General features: G+C 42.6%; 1 protein-coding gene across 4 annotated transcripts in view; it reads left to right on the top strand.

Annotated features, from left to right (window-relative positions):
* Positions 1–23,778, top strand: part of LOC143032718 (uncharacterized) — a 388,774-nt gene that overhangs the window by 301,539 nt on the left and 63,457 nt on the right. The window contains exon 2 of one of the 4 annotated variants that reach the window (XM_076197636.1): positions 19,487–19,747. The exons of the other annotated variants lie outside the window; for them this stretch is intronic. Coding sequence (XP_076053751.1) covers positions 19,673–19,747 — 75 coding nt within the window. The 5' untranslated portion in view covers positions 19,487–19,672. The remainder of the gene's footprint in view (positions 1–19,486; positions 19,748–23,778) is intronic. 4 annotated transcript variants of the gene reach the window in all.

Here is a 23,778-nt window from a genome sequence, read left to right as displayed (position 1 = left end):
TTTGTCGCAGACATTGATGTAATACTTTTATCTTCGTGGAGATAACTTCGACACTGATGAAGATCGTCGGGCATCCACTCAATGTTAGTGGTTCTTGGTCAGTAGAGTCTCTTGGGAGATGTTTTGGGTTTCCATAGATCTCGTGATCGTAGCATAAGAGGAACCTCATCATTATCATCATCAACGGCAACCGTAGAGGTGGTGGTTGTGATGATGATGATGGTGATGATGATGATGACGGTGATGAGGATGATGGTGGTGGGGCTGGGGGGAGGAGGAGGAGTAGGGAGAGAGGAGGAGGAGGTAGAGGAAGTTAGACGTCACCTGGAACTTGAGTCGGAGATTTTCGTCACTAATGTTGCTGAAGATTTGGCTCGTAGTTCCCCAATCTCGTTCAATTACAGTTTTTTTCCACCATTTTTTTCCTCTCCTGTGATGATGTGCATTCCGCTAAGACTTCTTGTCTAACGGCAGAATATTTTTTTCCTCAAATAAATCTCTGCCGGGTTAAAACGACCAGAGTGTAAAGTAACAGTTACGTAGTCGAAGGTAGCAACCTCAGTGGTTCCAGGTGACCAGTAGATCCTTCCAGCGACCTGTTGTCCCTCTGACAGACAGGTGGACGCGTCGTGAAGAAGTCTGTATCAACCTCAGATGTAATCTATCACGGACGATGTCTCGAGTGCCATTGAGGAGAAGAAATCTCGACTTCCTGAAGAGAAGGATCTGAATGAGGTGTAGTCACCCGAGAGTGGTCTACGATTCGTAACTGGAGGGAAAGAAAGGAAACTGGTTTATTTTTCGTAGGCAAGATAAATACCACGTGAGGATCGATTCGACCTGAAGCTGAACACAAACTTGGGAATGACTGACGCATTTTTATGAAGATGTCAGTATTCTAAAAAAATATCGGAACGAAAGTAAACTATATAATAGGTAAACCTCCTTTCAATAAATGCGCTTTAAGCATAATTAGGAATAATGCTTTCAGTCGGTACTTTTTCAATAGGTGATATTTATATACATTTGTGTCGTGGCCAGTAGTGTGATTTATGTTGATATTATGAATGATAGTCTGGGGAGAAGTTGCGAAGAGTAAATCTGCTGAGACGCATTTGGCTGACCTTGCGCGACGGAAGTGTTGCAACTGCAAAGGAACAAGTAATTTTGGAATTAGCTTCACACACATACACACATACGCGCGCGTACATAACACACACACACACATACGCGCGCGTACATAACACACACACACACATACGCGCACGTACGTAAAACACACACACACACACACACACACACACACACACACACACACACACACACACACACACATATATATATATATATATATATATATACCCAAACTCTTTGCCCAAATATACAAATACCGACTTGCAATACTGTGATTTCAGCTCTTGCCGGAGACTTAATCAGGACCGTTGAGTTAGGGGGCCAAGTCAGTACCACTGCACCAGCAAGCCGATAGTGTGTGTGCATGTTTGTGTCTGCTTATATACATGGTGGTGAATACATATACAGGAATGGATGTATAAGTAGTGGTGCATACGCATACGTATGAATTCGTGCATATGTGTGTGTGTGTGTGTGTGTGTGTGTGTGTGTGTGTGTGTGCGCGCGCGTGTGTGAGCGCCTGGGTGTGTATGTGTATTTCTTTATCCACGATCTATGTATGAATGTATGCACTTATATTTCTGTCAGATTATTCAGAGTGATAGTATAGCTTCCCCGCACATTTATAGGCTACTCATTCTAACTTATCAAATATTCATGAAACCTAACGTTTTCTATGGCTCAACTGACCGTCATCCTGGTGTAGGTTCATTAATCGATTGAACACTGACCAATCATCGACCCGAACCGTGATGACGTCATGTAATCACGCACCGGAGGGTCAGGGGGTGGGGTGAGGCTAAGGGGAAGGTGGGGGGAGGGGAGGGGGAAGAGGTTATGATGGGAACTTTCTGGCCTTTTTGCAAGATTTATTCTGACGCCGCTTTTGTTTCTTGATGTGTAGTGAGTCAGTGGGATGGGCCAGTACTTGGGAACGTGGAAGTGTAACATCAGTGAGCGTAATTTATGCTTATCGAACCTTGAAATTGAAATGGATAATTTCGAAGCATTTTTTTTTTTTTTTTTTTTTTTTTTTTTTCTCTCTCTGTGTTTGGGGCCGCGCTAGATGACGCGCACATAAAACTTCGATTTTCCGGGTGAAGTGCACGGTACTGTTGGTACTACTGGGTAAATAACTTTGTTGATGCTTGGTATTCTAACAGTAGTGGTATCTAGCAACAACGATTTTCTTTTCCTTTCTTCTTATTTTGCGAAAGAAAAAATCTTAATATATCTACATTTATAACCAAGAGTATTATATGCATTTTCTATCCCGATAATGTATCACTTTAAGCTCATTTGAACACAGTTATCCATTTTTATGTGAGCAATGTCTAGAATTCCATTTCCCCAGTTGTTCAACATAAGACAAACGTCCTGTCGTCGTACTCGAACCTATCTGTGCTAATGTAACATTCAGGTCATTTCGCAGATAGGCAATGTTATTTGCAGTATATCTTTAATTAATGTAACAAAACCCGGCGAATCGAAAACTACTCCGCGACAAAAATTGTAATTTCAAATTTAATTTTACGAAACGCGGCAGATCTTTCCTCATCCGCCGCGTCGGGAGACGTGCTTAGTTGCATCTTTTGTTCTAATCTGTTCTTGGTGAAACGATTGCTCTCTTTACCGTTGCTCCAATCACGGGGGGACGCGGAAACGGCACGACCGTCCTCCTCCATCGAGCTGTGTCACACTCGCGTACCCTCGTCGCGCGATCGTGCTTCTTCGGCGGGCGATCACGTTGCTCAGCTGAATGGAGGTCGCTGATTGGAAGTTACAAGTCTGTCCAACCTAACTTGGCGAATGTTTATTAGTGACAAAAATTGCGATGACATGACGGAGCGATATTGTTATTGAATCACACACATTAGAAAAAAAAATTGAAATAAATTATAATTGAGGACTTTACTTTGCTTGAGTTCTGAGACCTGTAAGCCTACAGTTTACTGCTACATACCCAAAATAGTATAACCGATAGTTGTAGGAATAGTACAGGTTGTAGTAGTAGTCGAGGCGTATGTTATAATACAACGATAGTAATAACGAAAACACAGATTCAGGAAGTGATGCAGGTGAAGAGAGGAAAGATAGAAGTATGTGTAGGATGCAGGGATGACCCGTCATCCAGGAGGTGCCAAGATAGGAGGGAGGGAGGAGGGTGGAGGGGAGTGGGATATAAGGGAAATGAAATGGGTGGGAGTGATTTCCATGCCTTTTTCTTTTTGGCTACCCCCGTGTAAGGGGGGAAAATGGTATATGTATGTATGTATGTGTAGAGTTGAAGATAAAGATCAAGAAAGGTGGAAAGATGGAAGACGTTGTTTACGAGTGAAAAAGAGTGAGAAGAATGAGCGTACACTCTCCCTCTCTTTCTCTCTTATCGGAACTCACAAAAAGTAGTCTTAATGGGCTCAACTTCGTACTTGTATTTCTTATTTTAGCGTTTGTTTACCTTTTAAGGTTAATGCAGTCTTTTAGCTCCAAAAAAAACGAGGGGTGGGGGTGAGTCTGTAAAGGAACTTGATGACGACTTGTTCCTCGTGAAGCCTAGGTAGAGTCTCGCCTGGTGTGTTGATCTGGTTTGGGAGCTCGCTGGACATGACCTGCACAAAGGGGAAGAAGTTGGGGTACTCTTGTCTAGCGAGAAATTCCTGTTGTATATGGCTGGACGAGTGATGGAGGTAAGTACGAAAAAGAGAGAAAGGGGAGAGAGAGAGAGAGGAAAGAAGAAAACGTGAAAGAAAGAAGAGAAAAAAGTAAACGTGAGAGAGGGAGCGAGAGAGAGAGAGAGGAAAGAAGAAAACGTGAAAGAAAGAAGAGAAAAAAGTAAACGTGAGAGAGGAAGGGAGAGAGAGAGAGAGAGAGAGAGAGAGAGAGAGAGAGAGAGAGAGAGAGAGAGAGAGAGAGAGAGAGAGAGAGAGAGAGAGAGGGAGGAAAAGGAGGAGGAGGAAGGAAGGAAGGTATGGATTAGTTGATTTTATATATGACCATGGTATAATCGTAATACAAAGAAATATAATTACGTGATGTGTAGTGATTGGCATAATTATCGGTGTATGGAATATTAACGTGGGGAATTGAAAGGTATGGATCTTAATGATTGTGATTGGCATCAGGATATTGAAGAATTCTCTTGTGATTAGTAACGTCGAGATATCATAGAAGAGGGATTGGGGATTGTCAGGATTATGAAGTCCAGCCTACTCTCAGCCCAGATCAGGACGTCGATATAAACGAGAAGATAATCTAATTGGTGATTTCCAGCAGTTTAATCTTTGGGTAGAATACTGGACACGTAGAGAAGGTATATAGGCTGGGTAACAGCATGGAAGGATATCTGAAAATGTAACCATTCATTTTGTGTGGACATTAATATCCTTTCATGACAGAATGCTACGTGACTTTGGTCCGTAGGGGTGCCACTAAGGCCCTCTAGAACATGGACTCCAATGTCTTTTTGCAGTCAATACCCCATACGAAGGTCAGCAGAAGGAAGTGGAGTGGGTGGGTGGGAGGGTGAGGGGGCTGGGATCGGTGGGAGGTGGAACCTTGTGGTGATTAGATCGGAACGAAGTTTGTATGTGGGAGTAATGGGATAAAGGAGAAAAATGGGATTATTTTAGGCCATTGGTCGGCAAACCTTATAGATAGAAGAGCCATTTTGTTTTTTTAAAGTTTGATGAAAAATTTGTGCTGACGGAGCCGAAATACAAAAAAAAATTGTCTCAAAAACCGAAATCTACAGGATTTCAATGATATGAGAACGAGAATATACTTTAAAACAACCCTTAATTGTAATTATATTGTTCTATTTACTTCTCCCAAGACGTATTTGAATAAAAGAAATATAATTTTGCCTGGAATGTTTTACAGTTTTACTGTACATGACGTCTTCGTTTTGATGGAATGATTATTTTGCAAGAAGCTTCTGGAGCCATACAAGGGGTCTGGAAGAACTCCTTGCGGCTCCTGAGTCGCAGATTGCCGACCAATGTGATTTAGGCGATAAAGGAAGGAGAGTGGCAGGGAGAGAGGGAAGGAGGGAGAGAGGGAGAGAAAGAGGGAGGGAAGGAGAGAGAGAGGTAGGGAAGGAGAGAGAGACGGAGGGAGAGAGGGAAGGATGGAGAGAGGGAGAGAAAGAGGTAGGGAAGGAGAGAGAGACGGAGGGAGAGAGGGAAGGAGGGTGGGAGAGAGAGAATGAGGGACAGAGGGAAGGAGGGAGAGAGAGAAGGAGGGATAGAGGGAGGGAGGAAGAGAGAGAAGGAGGGGGAGAGGGAAGGAGGGACAGTGGGGGGATGGAGAGAGGAGATAGGGAAGGAGGGACAGAGGGAAGGAGGGAGGGAGGGAAGGAGAGAGAGAGGGAGGAAGGAAGGAAGAACGTCAAGCAACTTTTGAGCTGCGTTGGAGCAGTCAGATGGAAGGGTGGAGAAGATGGAAAAGATGTGGGAAGAGAAAAGAGAAGAAGAGATGGATGAGGATAAGGAGATGCGGGGGGGGGGGGGTGGTGGAGATGAACAACACTTCGAATGGAATCGACTTAGTAACCCTGTAGTAGTGAGTGCTGAAACTATCGGTTGTTTTAAGAAACGGTTAGACAAATTTATGGATGGGGATGACAGGTGGTCATGGAGATTGAAGTGCCTAGTGTAGGCCTTATGGTCTCTTGCAGACTCATTCTTATGTTCTTAACATTCAGGAAGGTGGTGATTGATGGTGTACTGTAGATGCACCGTTTTGGTGGTGATGAATTCAGGTAGGGTGGTGGTGAATGTTTTGGTTTTAATGCTGGAGATGGTGTTGGAGATTAATATTACTCATACTGGTGATAGTTGTGGTGGAAGTGGTGTCAAAATCATGTGGTGACAGGTCTAGTAATGATGGGAATTGAGTTCATTTGATACGAAATGGGGTGGGGTTAATGGTGAATATTATTCTTACTGGTGATAGTTGTGGTGGAAGTGGTGTCAAAATCATGTGGTGACAGGTCTAGTAATGATGGGTATTGAATTCATTTGATAGGAAATGGGGTGGTGTTAATGGTGAATATTACTCACACTGGTGATAGCTGTCGTAGAAGTGATGACAGGTTTAGTAATGATGGGAATTGAGAGTTCATTTGATAGGAAATGGGATGGTGTTAATGTTGTTGAGAACGAGAGAGGGAAATTGAGAGCGTCAGTGGCCCTTTCGATACAATACACTGGATGTATTTTTATTTTGCTTTATTTCATTTTTTTGTTTGAGTTTGTTTTTTTGAGTTTGTGTAAATTGTAAGATGTTTCTTTTTATTTTCTATTCCTTTTTGTTTCCGTTTAATTTAATTTTCTATTTTATATTAATACTTACATTTCAAATTATCTTATTTTTTATCTAATTGTATTAGATCTACTCTATTTTACATTAACAATCTTTAATTCATTTGTTCGAATCAAATCAGTTGTATTTTATTGCAGTCTGTCTTATTTCTATTAGATTTTATGTTGTTTTATGTAATCTTATTCATTTTATTTTATTATGTTATTTTATTTTATTTTTTGATCTATTTTATTTTGTTTAATTCTTAAATCTTATTTGATTGTGTTTAATTTTATTATATTTTATTTTATTTCTTTATTCTATTTCATTTCCTTTTGTTTCGTTTTATTTTACTTTGTTTAATTTTGTTTTATCTCGTTTTATTTGTGTTGGAACCTAATGGCGATAATCGTATAAAGTTGCTGCGACGAAGCTTCACTCGACGTCCTGTGGAGGAGTTGACAGCAGGAGACGAGGAGGAGGAGGAGGATGGAGGTGGAGGAGGCGCTCAAGTGGGCGTGTCAACACAGGTGTGCTTTATAAACACTATGTATACATTATATAGAAAGTACACACATACGCACACACACGCACATACACTTACGCACACACATACACGCACACACACACACGCACGCACGCGCGCACACACACACACACACACACACACACACACACACACACACACACACACACACACACACACACACACACGCGCACACACACATACACACACACACACACACACACACACACACACACACACACACACACACACACACACACACACACACACAGAGAGAGAGAGAGAGAGAGAGAGAGAGAGAGAGAGAGAGAGAGAGAGAGAGCGCTTTAGCACTTAGCCACTCCCAGCTCGACAGACTTCCTACCTTCCCGCAGAGTTTGACTTGCTCAAAGGCAAAGGGCAAAGAATCTCAACATTATTTGCTTTACGTATTCCCACTGTATGCATGCATGCATGGATGTGTATATGTAAGCGTGTATGTATGCATGTATGTATGCATGCATGTGTGTATGGATGCAATAAAAACACTAGGTACGTGTGTTCACAAATGCGTAAGTAACCACTAGGAAAAGTAAACTAACGAAGCAGAGCGCTCTCGTGTAATTACATCTTCAGTGCTAATACAAAGAGGAAATTCCCTCTTTTTATCAGCACTGAAGATGTAATTATACGAAAGCGCTCTGCTTCGTTAGTTTACTTTTCCTATTGGTTACTCGTATGTATGCATGTATGCAATGTATGTATGTATGGTTGTATGTATGTATGTATGTATTTATGTGTGTATGCATGCATGCATTTTGGGTATCGATCCCGCCTCGTATTTACGAAAGTTCTCGGTTTGACCTCTAGAAGCTAACGGTCATTGCCAAATGACCCAGGCTGCCCGAGCACTTCTGGCAAAGGGGAAGGATTTGGTCTCATGTCAGCGACTCCCAACGGAAACTCTCGAGATTATACGTTTAGTCTTTATTGTGTTTAGATTACTTTGTTGGAGAGGATTCGAAAACATCAGGATAAGAGGACCCTCTATCTCTTCTTTGACTTTCGTGCCCCCCCTCCCTTCGCCAGCTTAGTTTAATCAACCGTCTTTTAGATTTTTTGTTTTTGTTTTGTTTCTTTTAATCAGTTTTCTTTGTTCTGGTTTCCTGTTTCCGTCTTATTTGTGGCATTGAGAAAAAGAAAAGAAGAAGGGTCTTCTAATTAGACAATGTTTTATCTTGTTTCTTCCGTGTTTTTGTTTTGTTTTTTATCTTCCGGCTTCTTGAAAAGAAAAGAAAAAGGCAAAGACCCTCAAGCCTGCGTCTCAAGGTCGGCCCGATACCTGCTGTCTCACTCGATCTCGCTCACACCTCTTTGCGCTCAAGAAGACAGTGGGCAGATCTCCCCGTTCCCTCCACTTTTGCCACCTCCACTTCCGACCCTCGGAAACGCGCCTTGTCAGAAGTCTCTGTCTTTGATAAGGACTATTTTGTAACCTTTTCAGGCCGGTGGTGGAGGCCTACTACGTAGATTTCTTACTGGTTTAATACCAGACAGTTTTACTCAGCTATGGGGACAGACGTGGAGTGTAGGTCGTACGGTCCGGTTCGCTTGTTATGTCCCCAGTACTCCCTACTCCCCCACATGATTGGAACTCCCTCGTCAAGGTCATAGATTAATCCAGCGTTTCTCAACCAGGGTTCCGCGGAACCCTAAGGTTCCGCAAAAGGTTATTGTAATAATGTAATATAGACATCATCCAATCTAACCTATTATTACGATGAAAATAAAATGAGAAAGATATGGTATATGTGTTTTTTTTTTTTTTTTGCGCAGGGGTTCCTTGAGACATGCAATTTATTTTAAAGGTTACGCAAGGGTAAAAAGGTTGAGAAACGCTGAATTAATCAGTGGAGTATATCAGCGAATCGGATCATCTTAGAACAAGATAAAATCCTCCTCCTGGGGGACCTCTATGATCTCTGAAATAGGGTGAGGAACTCTTGGTCAAGAACCGCAGCGCATGCGCCAAATTTTCCATTTTAATAACTTCACGTTTTCCCCTGAAGTTCCCAAACATGGTGACGTCATTCACTGATTTTATTCCAAGTGACGCCAGGCGATTTTATTCATCCAATGTCAAGCGAATAACGCCCCCACCTCACCCACTCCTCCCTCCCCGTCTTCCCTAACAGCCACCTTTGCCGCCACAAAGCCCCCTCCAGCCACCAGCTCCAGCTGCCCCCCTCTCCGCCCCCCCCCCCCAAGACACTCTCCCGGCCTCTTCAATGGACAACCCCCTGCTGTGCTTCTTCTTCCCCCCCCTCTACCACCACCACCACCTTCCCCCCTCCTCCTCCACCCCTCTCCTCCTCCTTACTTGACGCGACTCACGTCTCCTCCCCAGTGTGGCACTCGAAAGGCTTCCGAGTTTTGTAGGAATTTTCTCGGCTATTTGTTTGAACGTCGTGCTTTAAGGGCGCTGCGTGCAAAGTCGCCTCCTCTTTCGTTCTGGAGTCGGACTTGGAGGAGGAGGAGGAGGAGCCGAGGAGGGGGTGCGAGGGAGACGTGGAAGGAAAAGAGCACGGAGAGGAAGAGAGATAAGGAGAGAAGACGGGAGATAAAGTCTTAAGAGGATGCTGGATTAGTAAGACGTCGTGACTTAGCCATTTTTGCACGACGGCTGTCCGTGGCCTTAAAGACATCGTGTGACGGCGACAAGAATAAAAAATGTATTTTGCGTTACTGGATTGCAAAGGCTCATGGGGAATGAGAGGGGACGAATGTAAAACTGATTTATGAGGGGAAGGGAGGACAAGTGAAGGGGAAGAAAGAAGGGAAATAGAGGGAACAGGAAGGAAAAGGGAAGCGTGAAGGAAAGGGAGAAAAGAGGAAAGTAATGGAAAGTATGGCAGATCAGAGCGTACACCATTGCAACGATCACACACTCTAGAGGTTTTATTCTGGCCAACAACAAGCGATTATATTTGACGTAGGGAGGATGTCGACGTGGCGTAGGAGCTGAGGCCATTTCGGTTATCTCCTTCGCCGCGAAGGAGCACTGAGGATATTTCATTCTGGCGAGCAGCGAGTGACTTGGTTTAAAACATGACTTTTAGCGTAGTTCGACGTTTCCAAAAGTGTTGAATATTCGAAGGGCCGTTCTTAGTATCGGCGACGATGACGATAACAGGAACAGTGACTACGACGACGACGAAGACAGCTCACGTAAAACAGGAAGGACCTCCTCAGATGATGAGGAAGGACAGGTGGATAATTGGGTGTGGGTTAATAGGAATAAAAAGTAGGAGAAAGGCGAAGGGGTCGGAGAAAGAAAATGGGAGAAGGAACCAGTAGGGAAAAAAATAGAAAAAGAAGAACATCATTGGGAGAAAGATGGTGGCGATAGCATGGTGATAAAAGGAAGAAGAATGAAAATAGGAGAAGAATGTGGCTTGAGTGCTGGGTGACAGGGATTAAGGGTGGATGAGAGGGAGCCTTCCTCGAGGAGAGGCAGAAGAAGGCGGAGGGGGGAGGGGGAAAAGTGATACTTGAGAGGAAGGTAGTGGCGAAGGAGAAATGAAGAGGGAGAAAATAAAAAGAGAGCGAAAGCTATGTCTGGAGAAACAAGAAGTGCCAAGTGCGTGATAGAAAGTAATGATATATATATATATATATATATATATATATATATATATATATATATATATATATGTATATATATATATTATGCAAAGTAGGCCACTTGGAAAAAAGAAACTAACGAAGCAGAGCGCTTTCGTATATTACATCTTCAGTGCACTGATGATGTAATATACGAAAGCGCTCTGCTTCGTTGGTTTCTTTTTTCCAAGTGGTCTACTTTGCATAAGTGAACACACGTACCCGAGTTCTTATTAGCACACACACACACACATACACACACTCACACACACACACACACACACACACACACACACATATATATATACATATATATGTATATATATATATATATATATATTGGTCACTTTCTGTATTCGTTATACCCTGATGATGTCTTGAATAGACGAAAACGTTTGATATTCATTTCTTTTCATTTTCCAAGTGGTTTCTGCATATATATATATATATATATATACACATATATATATATAATATATAATATATACTGTATATATATATAATATATACTGTATATATATAATATATATACTGTATATATATATAATATATACTGTATATATATATAATATATACTGTATATATATATAATATATACTGTATATATATATAATATATACTGTATATATATATAATATATACTGTATATATATATAATATATACTGTATATATATATATATATATATATATATATATATATATATATACACACATATGCATGAAAGGAACAAGGAAGTTCGTGCGTGAGAAGAACGGAGGGGAGGAACAGGAAGAAGGGGAGGAGGACGAGGGGGGTGGTCGTGCACTGAGTGGTCCCAACTTATTCTTTAAGCGGAAGACGAAGTGCAGTGGGCCGCGGAGAAGACTTCAAAAGGCGAAAGAGTGTTTGTATGTGCTGAGAGGGGTGGGAGTGGCGAGGGGGGAGGGGGAGTCGCACTGCAGGCGGAAGTGGGAGTGATAAAGAGGAGGAACAACATGGTTGGCATAATGAAAGGAAAGGGAGGAAGGATGGGGGTAAGGGAAGGGAAGAGGAATTCAAAAGGGTCAAAAGGGAGAATGAGACAGAAGGAGAAGGGGGAGGAAAGGGGCAACGTGGGAGAGAGGAAGAACGGAGGGGAGTAGAGTGGAGTGAGAGGGGGGAAGGAGACGAAAGAGAACATTGAAGGAGGCGAATGCATTGTTCTCATTAGTGTACTGAAGGAGCCATTGAGCTCGATACTCTTCCTTTCTTTGGTCACAGTTTCCGACACTTGTGTTAGATTCCAAGGCTGAGCGTCCTTTTCGCCGGCAGCTAGTAGGACGCTCGATCTTCCCACGCGGGTCTCGGGGATCCTGGAGGAGGTCCAAGAGTGGACGGGGGATCTACTGGTGATCTTGGTGCTGCAGACGGTGATGACGGCGGTCGAAGACTTTGTATAAGGTCCTGCTACCGGTTCGGTTACGTTGTTTTGGTGGTTAAGTAAAAGTTCAACACTCCGACACTATATTTTTATATACAATTAGAGCACGATACAGTGCGTGTGTCTGCTACCAAATCAGGAACAACACTGCTTGCCCAGCGTGGGCATGATCAAAACTCGCGGGAATTATAAATTCATTAGCGCAAACCCGCTAGGAGGTACATACCTACCTTGTTAAATAGATGTATAATATTATTACTACAATACACGCTCCCACTACAGCGTTTCTTTACCATCTAGGATCCTTTGGCGTCAGCTAGAATAAAATCGTCGAGCTCGTCCACATACTCAGCCGGTTAATGACCATAGTTAGTAGGTTGTTGAAGATAGTGATAGTCGTTCATACTATTGGACATTACAGGCCATGGTGAGGTTTTGGGTAACCGATTTTGATGATGACGGAGCCTCGGCCGTTATAGAAAGCTGATGGTGATGACAGGAGTGGAGATTGTGATCCTCACAGAGAGCAGGGTCGGGATCGACAGCCGGGGACATCGGATCTCTGTTTGCAGAGGACAAAAATCACATTACATAGGGAAGTTATTAGGCTGGTTACATGGAATTAAGTTAAGCAGTGCCAAGTTAAGTTGGACAAGATTGGGTTAAGTTTTGGTGCGTTAGGTTTATGTTGGATTAGGCTTGGTTGCAAAGAGTGATGTTATCGGGAATATTTATTCATCTTCTTTCAACATCATGCACATCAAAGTCGCCTATGATTGGTCACAGTTACCCCCATGTAGTGTGCGTCCCTCAGCGCATTTTGATTTTACGTTCCCTATTCGGCCTCTAGTGGCGTGCGCCCCCCCACGCCCACCTCACCCCCCTGACGTGTCGCATTCCGATCAAGACTTACCCCAGACCCCCTGGGTAGCACCAACTCCTCCTCGTCCTCCACCTCCTCCTCTTCCTCCCTCTCCTCCTCTTTCTACTCGTTCTCAACCTCCTCCTTCCCCTTCTCCTCCTCCTCTTCCTACTCTTCCTTCTCCATCTTCTCCTCCTCCTCTTCTTCCTCCTCCTCCTCCTCGTTCTCAACCTCCTCCTCCTCCTCCTCTTCCTCCTCGTTCTCAACCTCCTCCTCCTCCACCTCTTCCTCCTCGTTCTCAACCTCCTCCTTCTCCATCTTCTCCTCCTCCTCGTTCTCAACCTTCTCCTCCTTCTTCTCCTCGTCCTCCTCCTCCTCCTCCTCCTCCTCGTTGTTAACCTCCTCCTTCTTCTCGTCGTCGTCCTCCTCGTTGTTAACCTCCTTCTCCTCCTCCTCCTCCTCCTGCTCCATTCTGCTTCCTTCCTCCTCTGCATTCTCTCGCTCTTCAGCCACGCATTGTTCATTTCTTCCTCCCCCCGCCGTTTACGCCCTCATGCTCATCCGTCTCCCGCTCCGTTTTCTGTGTACAGAAGGACCCTTTCCCTTAAGCATCGCCTTCCTGGAGAGGGTCCTCCGTCTTTTCCTCCTTTTTGGAGACACTTTTTGTTGTAGATCCCGTCTCCGCCGAGCTCTCCACCTGCTGCGAGTAAATCTCTCGTGACGTCATGAATCGTTGAGATTCAAACTAATATCCAAACGACGTAAACCCAAGGTCGATCCTGGACGATCACAGACAGATCTCACCCCGGCTATCGTAGTACGTAGGGTGAAGGTGAATGAATAAGTCTCGCGGTAGCCACGACTCAGCGATGTATAACCACCGAGCACTGGGGGAGATAAGCGAAAATGTCCTCCAAAGAGTTGATGAATAGAATGGGTTGACGGTGGCGGCTCTTGAAGAGAAACACATCGTCAGGTGTTGAAGGGATTCCCTGACTAATCTTTCGATCAAAGGGTGAAAAGGAGGTGAGGAACTTACGCCAAGAGGCGCTCAACTGCGGTCGAACGCGTCACCTTTATTCCGTATGTTGGGAGAGGCAGATCAAAGAGCAACCAACGCGCCACGAGCGCATGTACAGTAGATATACGTGTATGTTGGTATTCATGTATGTATGTATGTGTATGTAGACATGTATGTATGTCTGTATGTATATATGTATATGTAAACATGTATGTATGCATATACCATTGTATGTATGTATGTGTGTGTGTGTGTAGACATGTATGTATGTATGTATATATGTAGGTATGTATACATGTATGTATCTAGAGCTGTATGTATGTATGTGTGTATGTATGTGTGTGTGTGTAGACATGTATGTATATATGTATATGTGTATGTAAACATGTATGTATGTTTGCATGTATGTGTGTGTGTGTAGACACGTATGTATGTATATATGTATATGTGTATGCATATATGTATGTATGTTTGCATGTATGTATGCAAGTAGAGCTGTGTGTATGTATGCGTGCAGACATGTATGTATATGCATCCATGTACACGTGTATGGAGAGATACAGTATAAAAAAAACCTCGATCTACCTAATAAGGTATTAAGGGCGAGTCTGTTTATACCTCTACCAAGACTCCTCGTAGGAGACAAATAGGAAGAAAAAAGGGGAATCCTTAATCCCCCCTCGATCCAGCCCGTTGGTCGCCTTATACGACCAACAGAGGAGCACTGGGAGTATAATGATAACAATGATAAGACTGAGTAATCCGATCGAAGCTCCCGTCATTGTTCCGCCAGATTGGGTTCGTTATCTCTGCTTTCGGATTCTGAGGAACAAGAAAGGCTCGGCAGGCAGAAGCTTCGCTACTCTTATCTCGGTGTGTCGTTTTAGTGTGCGGAGTATTGGTCCGCCTTGCGAACGTGGGCGACTCGAGGCCGAATACAGGCACATGGTTCTGTTCTCTCTCTCTCTCTCTCTATCTGTCTCTCTCTCTCTCTCTCTCTCTCTCTCTCTCTCTCTCTCTCTCTCTCTCTCTCTCTCTCTCTCTCTCTCTCTCTCTCTCTCTCTCTCTCTCTCTCTCTCTCTCTCTCTCTCTCTCTCTCTCTCTCTCTCTCTCTCTCTCTCTCCGTGTGTCTGTCTGTCTCTCGCGTTTAATCATGTTTAATCATACGAGTTTGTGTGTGTATATATATACACGTATGTGTATGTGTTTGAATTAATTACTTGTGAAACACAGGATAACAAATATGAATGTGGTGTCACATCTCGGTGATTCAATTGGTATCTACCTAATTTTTTTTTTTTTGTGTGTGTGTGTGTGTGTTAGCTAATTTACGAAAGAGAGGGAGAGAATTGCGATGAAGGGTATATCATGTATTTATTTACCCGAGCCGAAGTACTATTTCCGACATGGTTGAATTTTCTTCGTCTTAATCCCTCTCTTGCTGAACACTCGTTCCTGTTGGTTTCTTCGCTGCTGAGGAAAGTTGTTGCCTGTTAGCGTCTAAGTCAGGTTAAGTACTCAAAGGTTCTGATTTGCCAAGTCACGTCCACGTGTCTTCTCCAAAAGGTTTTCATGATACAAAGGAAAATTGTGGTACAGGAAACCCGTTGGGAATCCGTGTCCACGACTGAGATCATCTGCAACAAGAGGAGGAGGAGGAGGAAGGAGGAGTGGGAGAATGCGATTTATTGTACAACATCTTACTCAGGTGTGTGTCTAATTAGATCCTTAAGCTCGACGTTACACTTGATCGCCTCAGCCGAAAGCTATTCGATTCATTGGATGGTATGATAAGTTCACTTGTTTTCTGCCCAATTAGGGATGAAAATCTTTGCTCTCTTTCTTAACGCAGTTTACTTTGAATATGAAAACATTCTTTTACTCCTATCTCACCAATTCCTGTCGTCCTCCTTCGTCTTTAAATACTACAATTGACAGCATTGAACAGGGGTTTAATGTGTTTTTTCCATGACAACACTGACAAATGGAACAAAACTTCCTTTTGAACCTCTTAGACATATTTAACGAGGTCAGTGTCAGAGAATCTCGGTTATGATAGTTCTTTGTCGCCTTCATCTCCTTAAACAGAATTATACTTCGCTTAAACCGACTTAGGGCTTCCTCCTGCTTAAGATCTGCACCGCTTAGAAACACTTACTTAGCCAACGAGTCGTCTGGGACAGACACACTTTGTGGACACTAATTTAGCTTTATTTTTCTCCCTTCCAACAACCTGAACATAGTTTATGCGGCGTAACCACGTCGTGTGCTTACTAGGAAGAAACGTCCCCCTATCCCCATACACACCCAAAATGGTTGAAAGTTAATGAGAAATGTAATTTTCCCCCTGATGCAGTGATTACACGCCATAACAGGGGAAAGGAAATAAGACATTCAGACAAAATAAGTGAATTTAAAATATAATTTGATTGCTGGAAGCACAAAAACTATACTTCTTTTGTATCGAAATAAATTAATTACATCTAGGTACATACGAGAGCGCGTGTACGAATGTGACAAATTCACGACTAGTCTTTTTCAATTAAGATTGCTTGGAAGGGACCACGACCATAACGTATGTGCACAGCTTGCATAGCTTCTGAAAAGATAATTTCCAAAAGACACGTGGAATGCATACAACACAAGATTCACGAACAACTACAAACAAACTTGCACTTGAAACAGGTGAATTGTTTCTTAGTCCACAAACCTAACACACCAGGACATAAGATAACATAAGAATGAAGGAGGCTGCAAGAGACCATAGGGCCTACACTAGACAGTTCCATGTCCATGACCACCTGTCATCCCCATCCATAAAGTTATCTGCTAATTTCCTTCTGCCTCGCCCTTGCCCCGAGGCATCATGGCGCCTAAAGGTCACCTGGGGTATCCTCTGACCCCCCGAGGTCAAATGGGGTCAAGTTTGCGTGGTCTAAACCCAAACAGATGGAGACGTAGTGAACGGCCACAGGGCAGTTAACCTCTGCTCACTCCAAGCGTTACATGGTGTGCATGGAAAAGAACCCATATGTATGTGTGTGTATGTATATATATATATATATATATATATATATATATATATATATATATATATATATATATATATATATATATGTATACATGTCATATGTGGGCTCGCATTATACACACAGGGTATATACCTACTTTACAGTATCTATATAAATCTCCAGTATCATTTTCATGGCACACTCACTCAGTTTTCAGTTTCTGGCCAGTCATGCTACAAAGTTCCCCAAGTCATTCCCAGAAGCTCTCTGAAGGCCTTCCTTCCTCCATTCAACCTCGAGAATTCTCCTTTGGAGCACCTCAGTCCTCTTGGTTCTTCCTATTTCAGGAGGACCTCAGAACACACCTTCAACCCTTTTCTTGCGCCATGTTTAGTTCCTTTGTTTATGCCTGTGGTACTACAAGCTCACGCAAACACATTTTCAGCTCTTTGTGTCTTGGTTGACGTGACTTGTTGGGGAGTTTGGCTTCGTCGAGGGCGTCGTCGCTTCCTTCTCGTGAAGCCTCCGCCTTCGCTTGCGCCTTCAGCCGTGTTTCCTCCGAAGGTTGGGTGTCCTGCGTGGCTTGCTGCTCCTCCTATGTCTTGTTAGTGAGTGTGTGTGTGCCTATGTCTTGTAAGTGAGTGTGTGTGTGTGTGTGTGTGTGTGTGTGTGTGTGTGTGTGTGTGTGTGTGTGTGTGTGTGTGTAAGGGATGTATATACTTGTGTATGTGTATGCGTGCGTGTGTGTTTGAGTGTGGATATCTGTAAGGATGTGTGCATACGTGTGTGTGTGTGTGTGTGTGTGTGTGTGTATGTTTATGTATGTGTTTAAGAAACACGGAGAGAGGAAGAAATAGAAAGTTGGGATGTCATTGCTAAATACTCTAGAATATTGGCTTCATGAAACATGCAGTCGGTATTCCATGCGAGGGTGTGATACCTGGAATTTCGATACAAAGATTCTACGAAAGAAGGGTTGTTAAAAAAATAGTTTGATACGTTTACTATGGATACCATGTGTACGTGTTTACGCCCAAGACCATTTTTTTTATTTGCGAAGACATAAAATACACCATCTTCATCGATAAATCAAAACCATACACAGGGAAGGTAGTGAAAGAAGAATCATCTCAGTCACGGGTTAAAGAATGAATTACCCTGAATTAATTACTCTGAATGAAATAGTCATGAGTTAAAGAATGAATTACCCTGAATTAATTACTCTGAATGAAATACTTAATCATGGGTTAAAGAATGAATTACCCTGAATGAAATACTCTGAATGAATTACATAGTCACGGGTTAAAGAATGAATTACTCTGAATTTATTACTCTGAATTAGTCACGGGTTAAAGAATTAATTACCCTGAGATTGGAAACCCTCGTATACTGACTCCAAACCACAACTCTAGTCTGCACAAACGCCATTCTCGCTGTTTGCAAAGCAACCGGCGACAGCTCCCGAGACCAGAGGAGGCCGAGGCCCATATTGCGGCCGCTCTGGTTCCTCCAGAGGGAATCAGGGGGCACGGACGTCCGTCGTAGATTTACATAATGACGAACACGCCTCACGCTTCCGCACTTTCCTGCTCTCTTTGTTCCCCGAGTCACAGACCTCTGAATATATAAATATATATATATATATATATATATATTTATATACAGGATAAGAAATATGAATGTGAAATCACATTTCATCTCACTGATTTAATAGGTGTGCATCTACCAATTTATGTGTATATGTATTCATGTATATATATATATATATATAATGTATGTGAACTACAGATTGTTTTGTAATTGGTGGTTCTGGTGAACTGTAGGGTTAGTCAGCCACTGAAACTAAGCCACATTTCAATCAGTTCAACATCATTGTTTGACGTCAGTCAAAGACTGTACACTGAGACGCGGTCGACGGAAAGTCCTTCGTTGTGATCTGACCGCATTTTGTTTCTTTAGTTAATCACCACGATCTGATAATCACCAGGTTAAGTGCCTCTCGTTCGTTAAAAGTTTTTTATAAAAAAAAAAAAAAAAATCTGAGGGGTCGTCAGGCGTTTGGTTCGCGCGGCCCATAAACCTTTCCGCGTCGTCATGCACGAGTTCAAAGATATCTTTTTTTTTTCTCGTTATTTCTTCTTTTTTATTTATTTAAGGTGTGTCATAGTACGTGAGAAAAATCTTGTCTGTGTGTTCACTTCGTTTATTTACTTATGTTTTCGTTTATTCATACGTTTGTTTATTTGTCGAATTGTTTGTATATTTGTTATCTTCAAGTGATCAATATATCTAGCTTATAACTGAATTGTGTGTGCATGGGTGTGAGGACAGAGAGAGGGAGAGAGAGAGAGAGAGAGGGAGAGAGAGAGAGAGTTATGTTTACAGTCCGCGGTCAATCATGCAGAACCCTGGATACCTGTGCCGTGGCGTACCGAACGTCTGAGGAACAGAAAATGGATAGAAATCCCGCTCACGACCCACTGGCCGACATAAAAAGTGGGAAGATATTTAAAGAGAGAGTGAGTGAATGATCTCTTGGTGGTTTTTCTCACCGCAAATTGTGACATCCGTATATTTATTATTTCCAGAGTTGTTTGCAAACGTATTTACTCTCGTTAAGGCACAATGTCTGCACAGCGGCTACATGGAATAACGGGATTTTGATGATTTTAAGAAATGTCGCACAACGCTAAAGACCGTTAAACTGACCTGGTCGTTATTTTGTGAACTTTGGGTCGATTTTCTGTCGGAGGTAAAATCAAAAGTTGAGGAAAATGAAGAAAATAAATTCAAATTGGTGTTTTCACCTGAAGAGACGAAGGAAGGAGAAAGAAAAGGAGAGAGATAAGGTAAGCCAAACGACGACCGTTTTCTCTCAGTTGTTTTTACCTCGCACGTTTTCTTTGATGATAAACTCGTTTTCCTTGGGGCTTTTTATTACAGCTTTTGGTGTGATAAATTCATTTTCAATTTATTGAATCCTTACCCAGCTGCACTGACTGTATTTCCTGTATTTTGTTTTTTAGTAAAGTAAGGCAACAATGTATTTTTCCAATATATTTTCGTAATAATATTATGTAAGGAAAAGTAGACTATTTTTTTCGTTCTACCTTGACGGATATTTGTTAATTAATATATATATATATATATATATATATATATATATATATATATATATATATATATAGAGAGAGAGAGAGAGAGAGAGAGAGAGAGAGAGGGGGGCATGAAAAATAGGATATGGTATAGCATATTATTCATGTATATCAAAATATGACCCATGATATTTTAGTTATGCAAAACCACCTATTTTTATCACTGCACTAATGCAGTTGAATTTACTGAAAGCATTTTTAACTATAGAAGCCACTGCTGTGTATAGAAATTTAATAAATACTTGGAAACCAAATTCATATTCGTATATTCGCCTCATGTCAATTGGAAAATGTCTAAATCTCTCAACCGTTAAGATCCAAGATATATAGTCACAAAGGAACACAAAGGAAGAACAAAGAACAGCAGGCCCACTGGCCATAACGAGGCTGTTTGTGTTAACTAAACTAAACTACAGTTAAGAAAACAGGGCAACTAGGCCATAGAAGTCCAATGTTTATCATAAGGAGACTCAAGACTTACACTTTAGCTTTGACAAATGTCCTCTTTTCAATCGGCTCAGGTAAGAGTCGACTCGTATTATATATATTTTTAATTCTTTGTTTCTTTTTTACTTTGATTTTTAGAAGAGTGCCATAACACATTGGCATAGCCCAGGTTTCAGTTGAGAGGATCTTTCACTAAACTGATACTTTTTCATAAATGCCTATAAAAATTTCATGATATATGTGTATACACACGTATGTATATATATTATATATATATATATATACATATATATATACATATGTATATGTATATATGTCATTCCCCTTTCTCCTCTCTATTATGAATGTAGATCATATTTTGAGGTTATCGAAAATCAGTGAACCGAGTTATCTGTGACGGATTCGGCCCCGCCAGCAATTTAACGTTTTCTTTGATGCCTCTGGCCAGTGTCCCCCTTTCTCTTGTTATTGCAAAAGGCCTCCGTTTTCTGTTTTGTTAACCTCAGTGAAACGGCGGAATTATATCCTGATTGTTTTGACACACATATACATTTATACGCGCGCACTCACGCACACAAACACAAACACACACGCACACAAACACAGACACACACAAACACACACACACACACACATGCACACGCACATACACACGCACATACACACATACATACGCACATACACACGCACATACACACGCACATACACACGCACATGCGCGCACACACACACACACACACACACACACACACACACACACACACACACACACACACACATTACCTATAGAATGGGCAACATATGAGCTTTGAGCTCTCATCCAAGAAGGTAGTAGTTAACGATCACGAGACCAACATGTGATCCAAGACCATGCTGAATCACACACACACACACACACACACACACACACACACACACACACACACACACACACACACACGACATCAGGCAATAGTGAGGTCATATAACTGTCATGATGAATTTTCAATTGCAGTCGATACCGATGTTCCGTCTCGTCATTTCCTTCAGTACAAGGGAAAAAAAAAGTTTGTGTATTTCATTGTAGCAAACGCCAGAAGTTTTGAAGCAGCTGAGAGATGGACTCCCCCAGTTTTAACCGGGATATGTTCGTGGTTGTGTCTCCTGGAATGCTGAAATGCTGAATAAAATAGCATGACGCATGTGCCGTGATAGGATCTGTAGTAGTGTGTGTCCTGGCTTGAGTTTTGTCCTTTATGTAGCACTTGCCCCCGGCACAGGGGGACAAGTCCAGTTGGAGGAACCGAGTTCCCGGACGCTGCTCACAAGTACCGAGGTTCAGTTGGGTTGAAGGTTATGAACAGTTAGAGCATAAGGAAATAAGTCTTGGTTACAAATAAGAACACATTGTTTTGTTCTTTCATTCACAACAAATGTCTATATTTTATGTTTTCCTTAATACTGCTAGTGTAGAAATAGAGAATAACGAGAAACGCATTTTCCTTGTTACATGGGTCAATGAATCCTTTTCGAATGATCACATGAGGTTGAGAACAGGACACAGCATGCGGTGCATTGCCCTCAAATGAGAAACCCTCACCCCGCGATGCACAAACATGTTACCTCGAAAGCACGCGGTGTGTGTGTGTGTGTGTGTGTATCTTCAAGCATACCGAATAGATGGTATTCCGTATCATAGATTGATATGAACCCAAGTATAAGCTTCTTATAATAGGCATATGTAAGCTCAATCATGATCGTATCGGGTGATTTTTTGGTACTAAATCATGTGTGAACTTTTGACCAAGTACAAGTATAAGCTTCGTCCAGTAAGACTGGGCGAAGTCCTTCCCAATCACGGACCCTTTATCGTAGATCTACAGGAACTCAGGAACAACCGATCTCTTCAACGTGGATATTCAATTTCACCAGCAAGTAGACATGGCTAACACTTTCCGCGCTCTTTTCCACCGTACCCAGTCTATAAAGAGCGCGCTTTTACTATTCATGGAGTTTTTTATTATGAAATGGACTTGTACATAATCCGGGAACTCTCCAAGACTCACCTAATACCGGACAGGAAAGTTGGATACTTTTTTCACCACGTGTGTGCTCTAAGGTCGCAACCTTGCGCACCGAGGTATTCTGTTATGAGATTCATCACGCCCATATATGGAGACTCCTATTCTTTAACGGCATTTCTCAACCCACGGAGATCCAGTGAGGCCAAGCCATTTTAGACCTTAGAGCCTGACGACATAAAAGCGACACTGTCGGACCGTTATCCAGGACGAGCAAGACGAGGACAACCTAACCTGATGTCTTCAGAGTTCCTGCTTGTAAAGTCGTCCTTCAAGTCGGTTCATAAGGTCGGCTAAGCGGATGTCGTACGGAAAATTTGAAATTCTGTAATATCGTGGGGGCCTGTCCGGGATGAAAACGCCTGGCATATGGTAGACGGTCTTACCGATAACTTCTGTCCTGGATCCTATTTAGGGGGTCGAGGAACAGATAGAGCGTGTGAGAGAGAAAGGAAAGGAGAGAGGGAGGGGAGAGGAGAGGGAGGGGGAAAGGTGAGGGGTGGTTGTCAAAGAAAGGGAAAGAAATGTTGAAAGACATTGGGGATGTGAAACGCCCTCGCAGGTGGGAACAAGTTGCTCTTTCCTCTCGCTAACTTGGGTCTCTCTCTCTCTCTCTCTCTCTCTCTCTCTCTCTCTCTCTCTCTCTTTCTCTCTCTTTCTCTCTCTCCAAACCCTCTCATTTTACATTCATAGAAAGTTGGGACTGTAATATTGAATGAAAACAAGCATTAACCATTTGTTTTGAATATCAAGAAACGTATATGTTTGTATGACATGGTACATGTTTAGTTATAATGGGGAATATTACAGACTCAAACACCTCTCCAGATTCGCGCGCGCACACACACACACACACACATGCACACACACACACACACACACACACACACACACACACACACACACGTGTTCCTTTTTTGCCAGGTACTGTACCTACCTGTCACAACCCCCCCCTCCTCCCCGCCACCCAACGTCCAACGTTGACGGTTGGTGTCCCCATTAGGGAAGGTATGCATGACGATTGTCGTCGTCGTCGTCGTCGTCTCCTCTAGGGGGAAGGGGGGGGGGAGGCAGGACCTCGCGTCCGGGTCCATGCGCAGGAGTGCATGAGGGTTCTCTTCTTTGTGTGTGTGTGTGTGTGTGTGTGTGTGTGTGTGTGTGTGTGTGTGTGTGTGTGTGTGTGATTCATCACCATGGTCTTGGATCACGTGTTGGACT

The sequence above is a fragment of the Oratosquilla oratoria genome, chromosome 14, assembly GCF_046742065.1.
Source record: "Oratosquilla oratoria isolate Oo_2021 chromosome 14, ASM4674206v1, whole genome shotgun sequence".
Lineage (NCBI taxonomy): Eukaryota > Metazoa > Arthropoda > Malacostraca > Stomatopoda > Squillidae > Oratosquilla > Oratosquilla oratoria.
The sequence above is the reverse complement of the archived record's forward strand: the minus strand, read 5'-3'. Positions and strand labels throughout refer to the sequence as shown.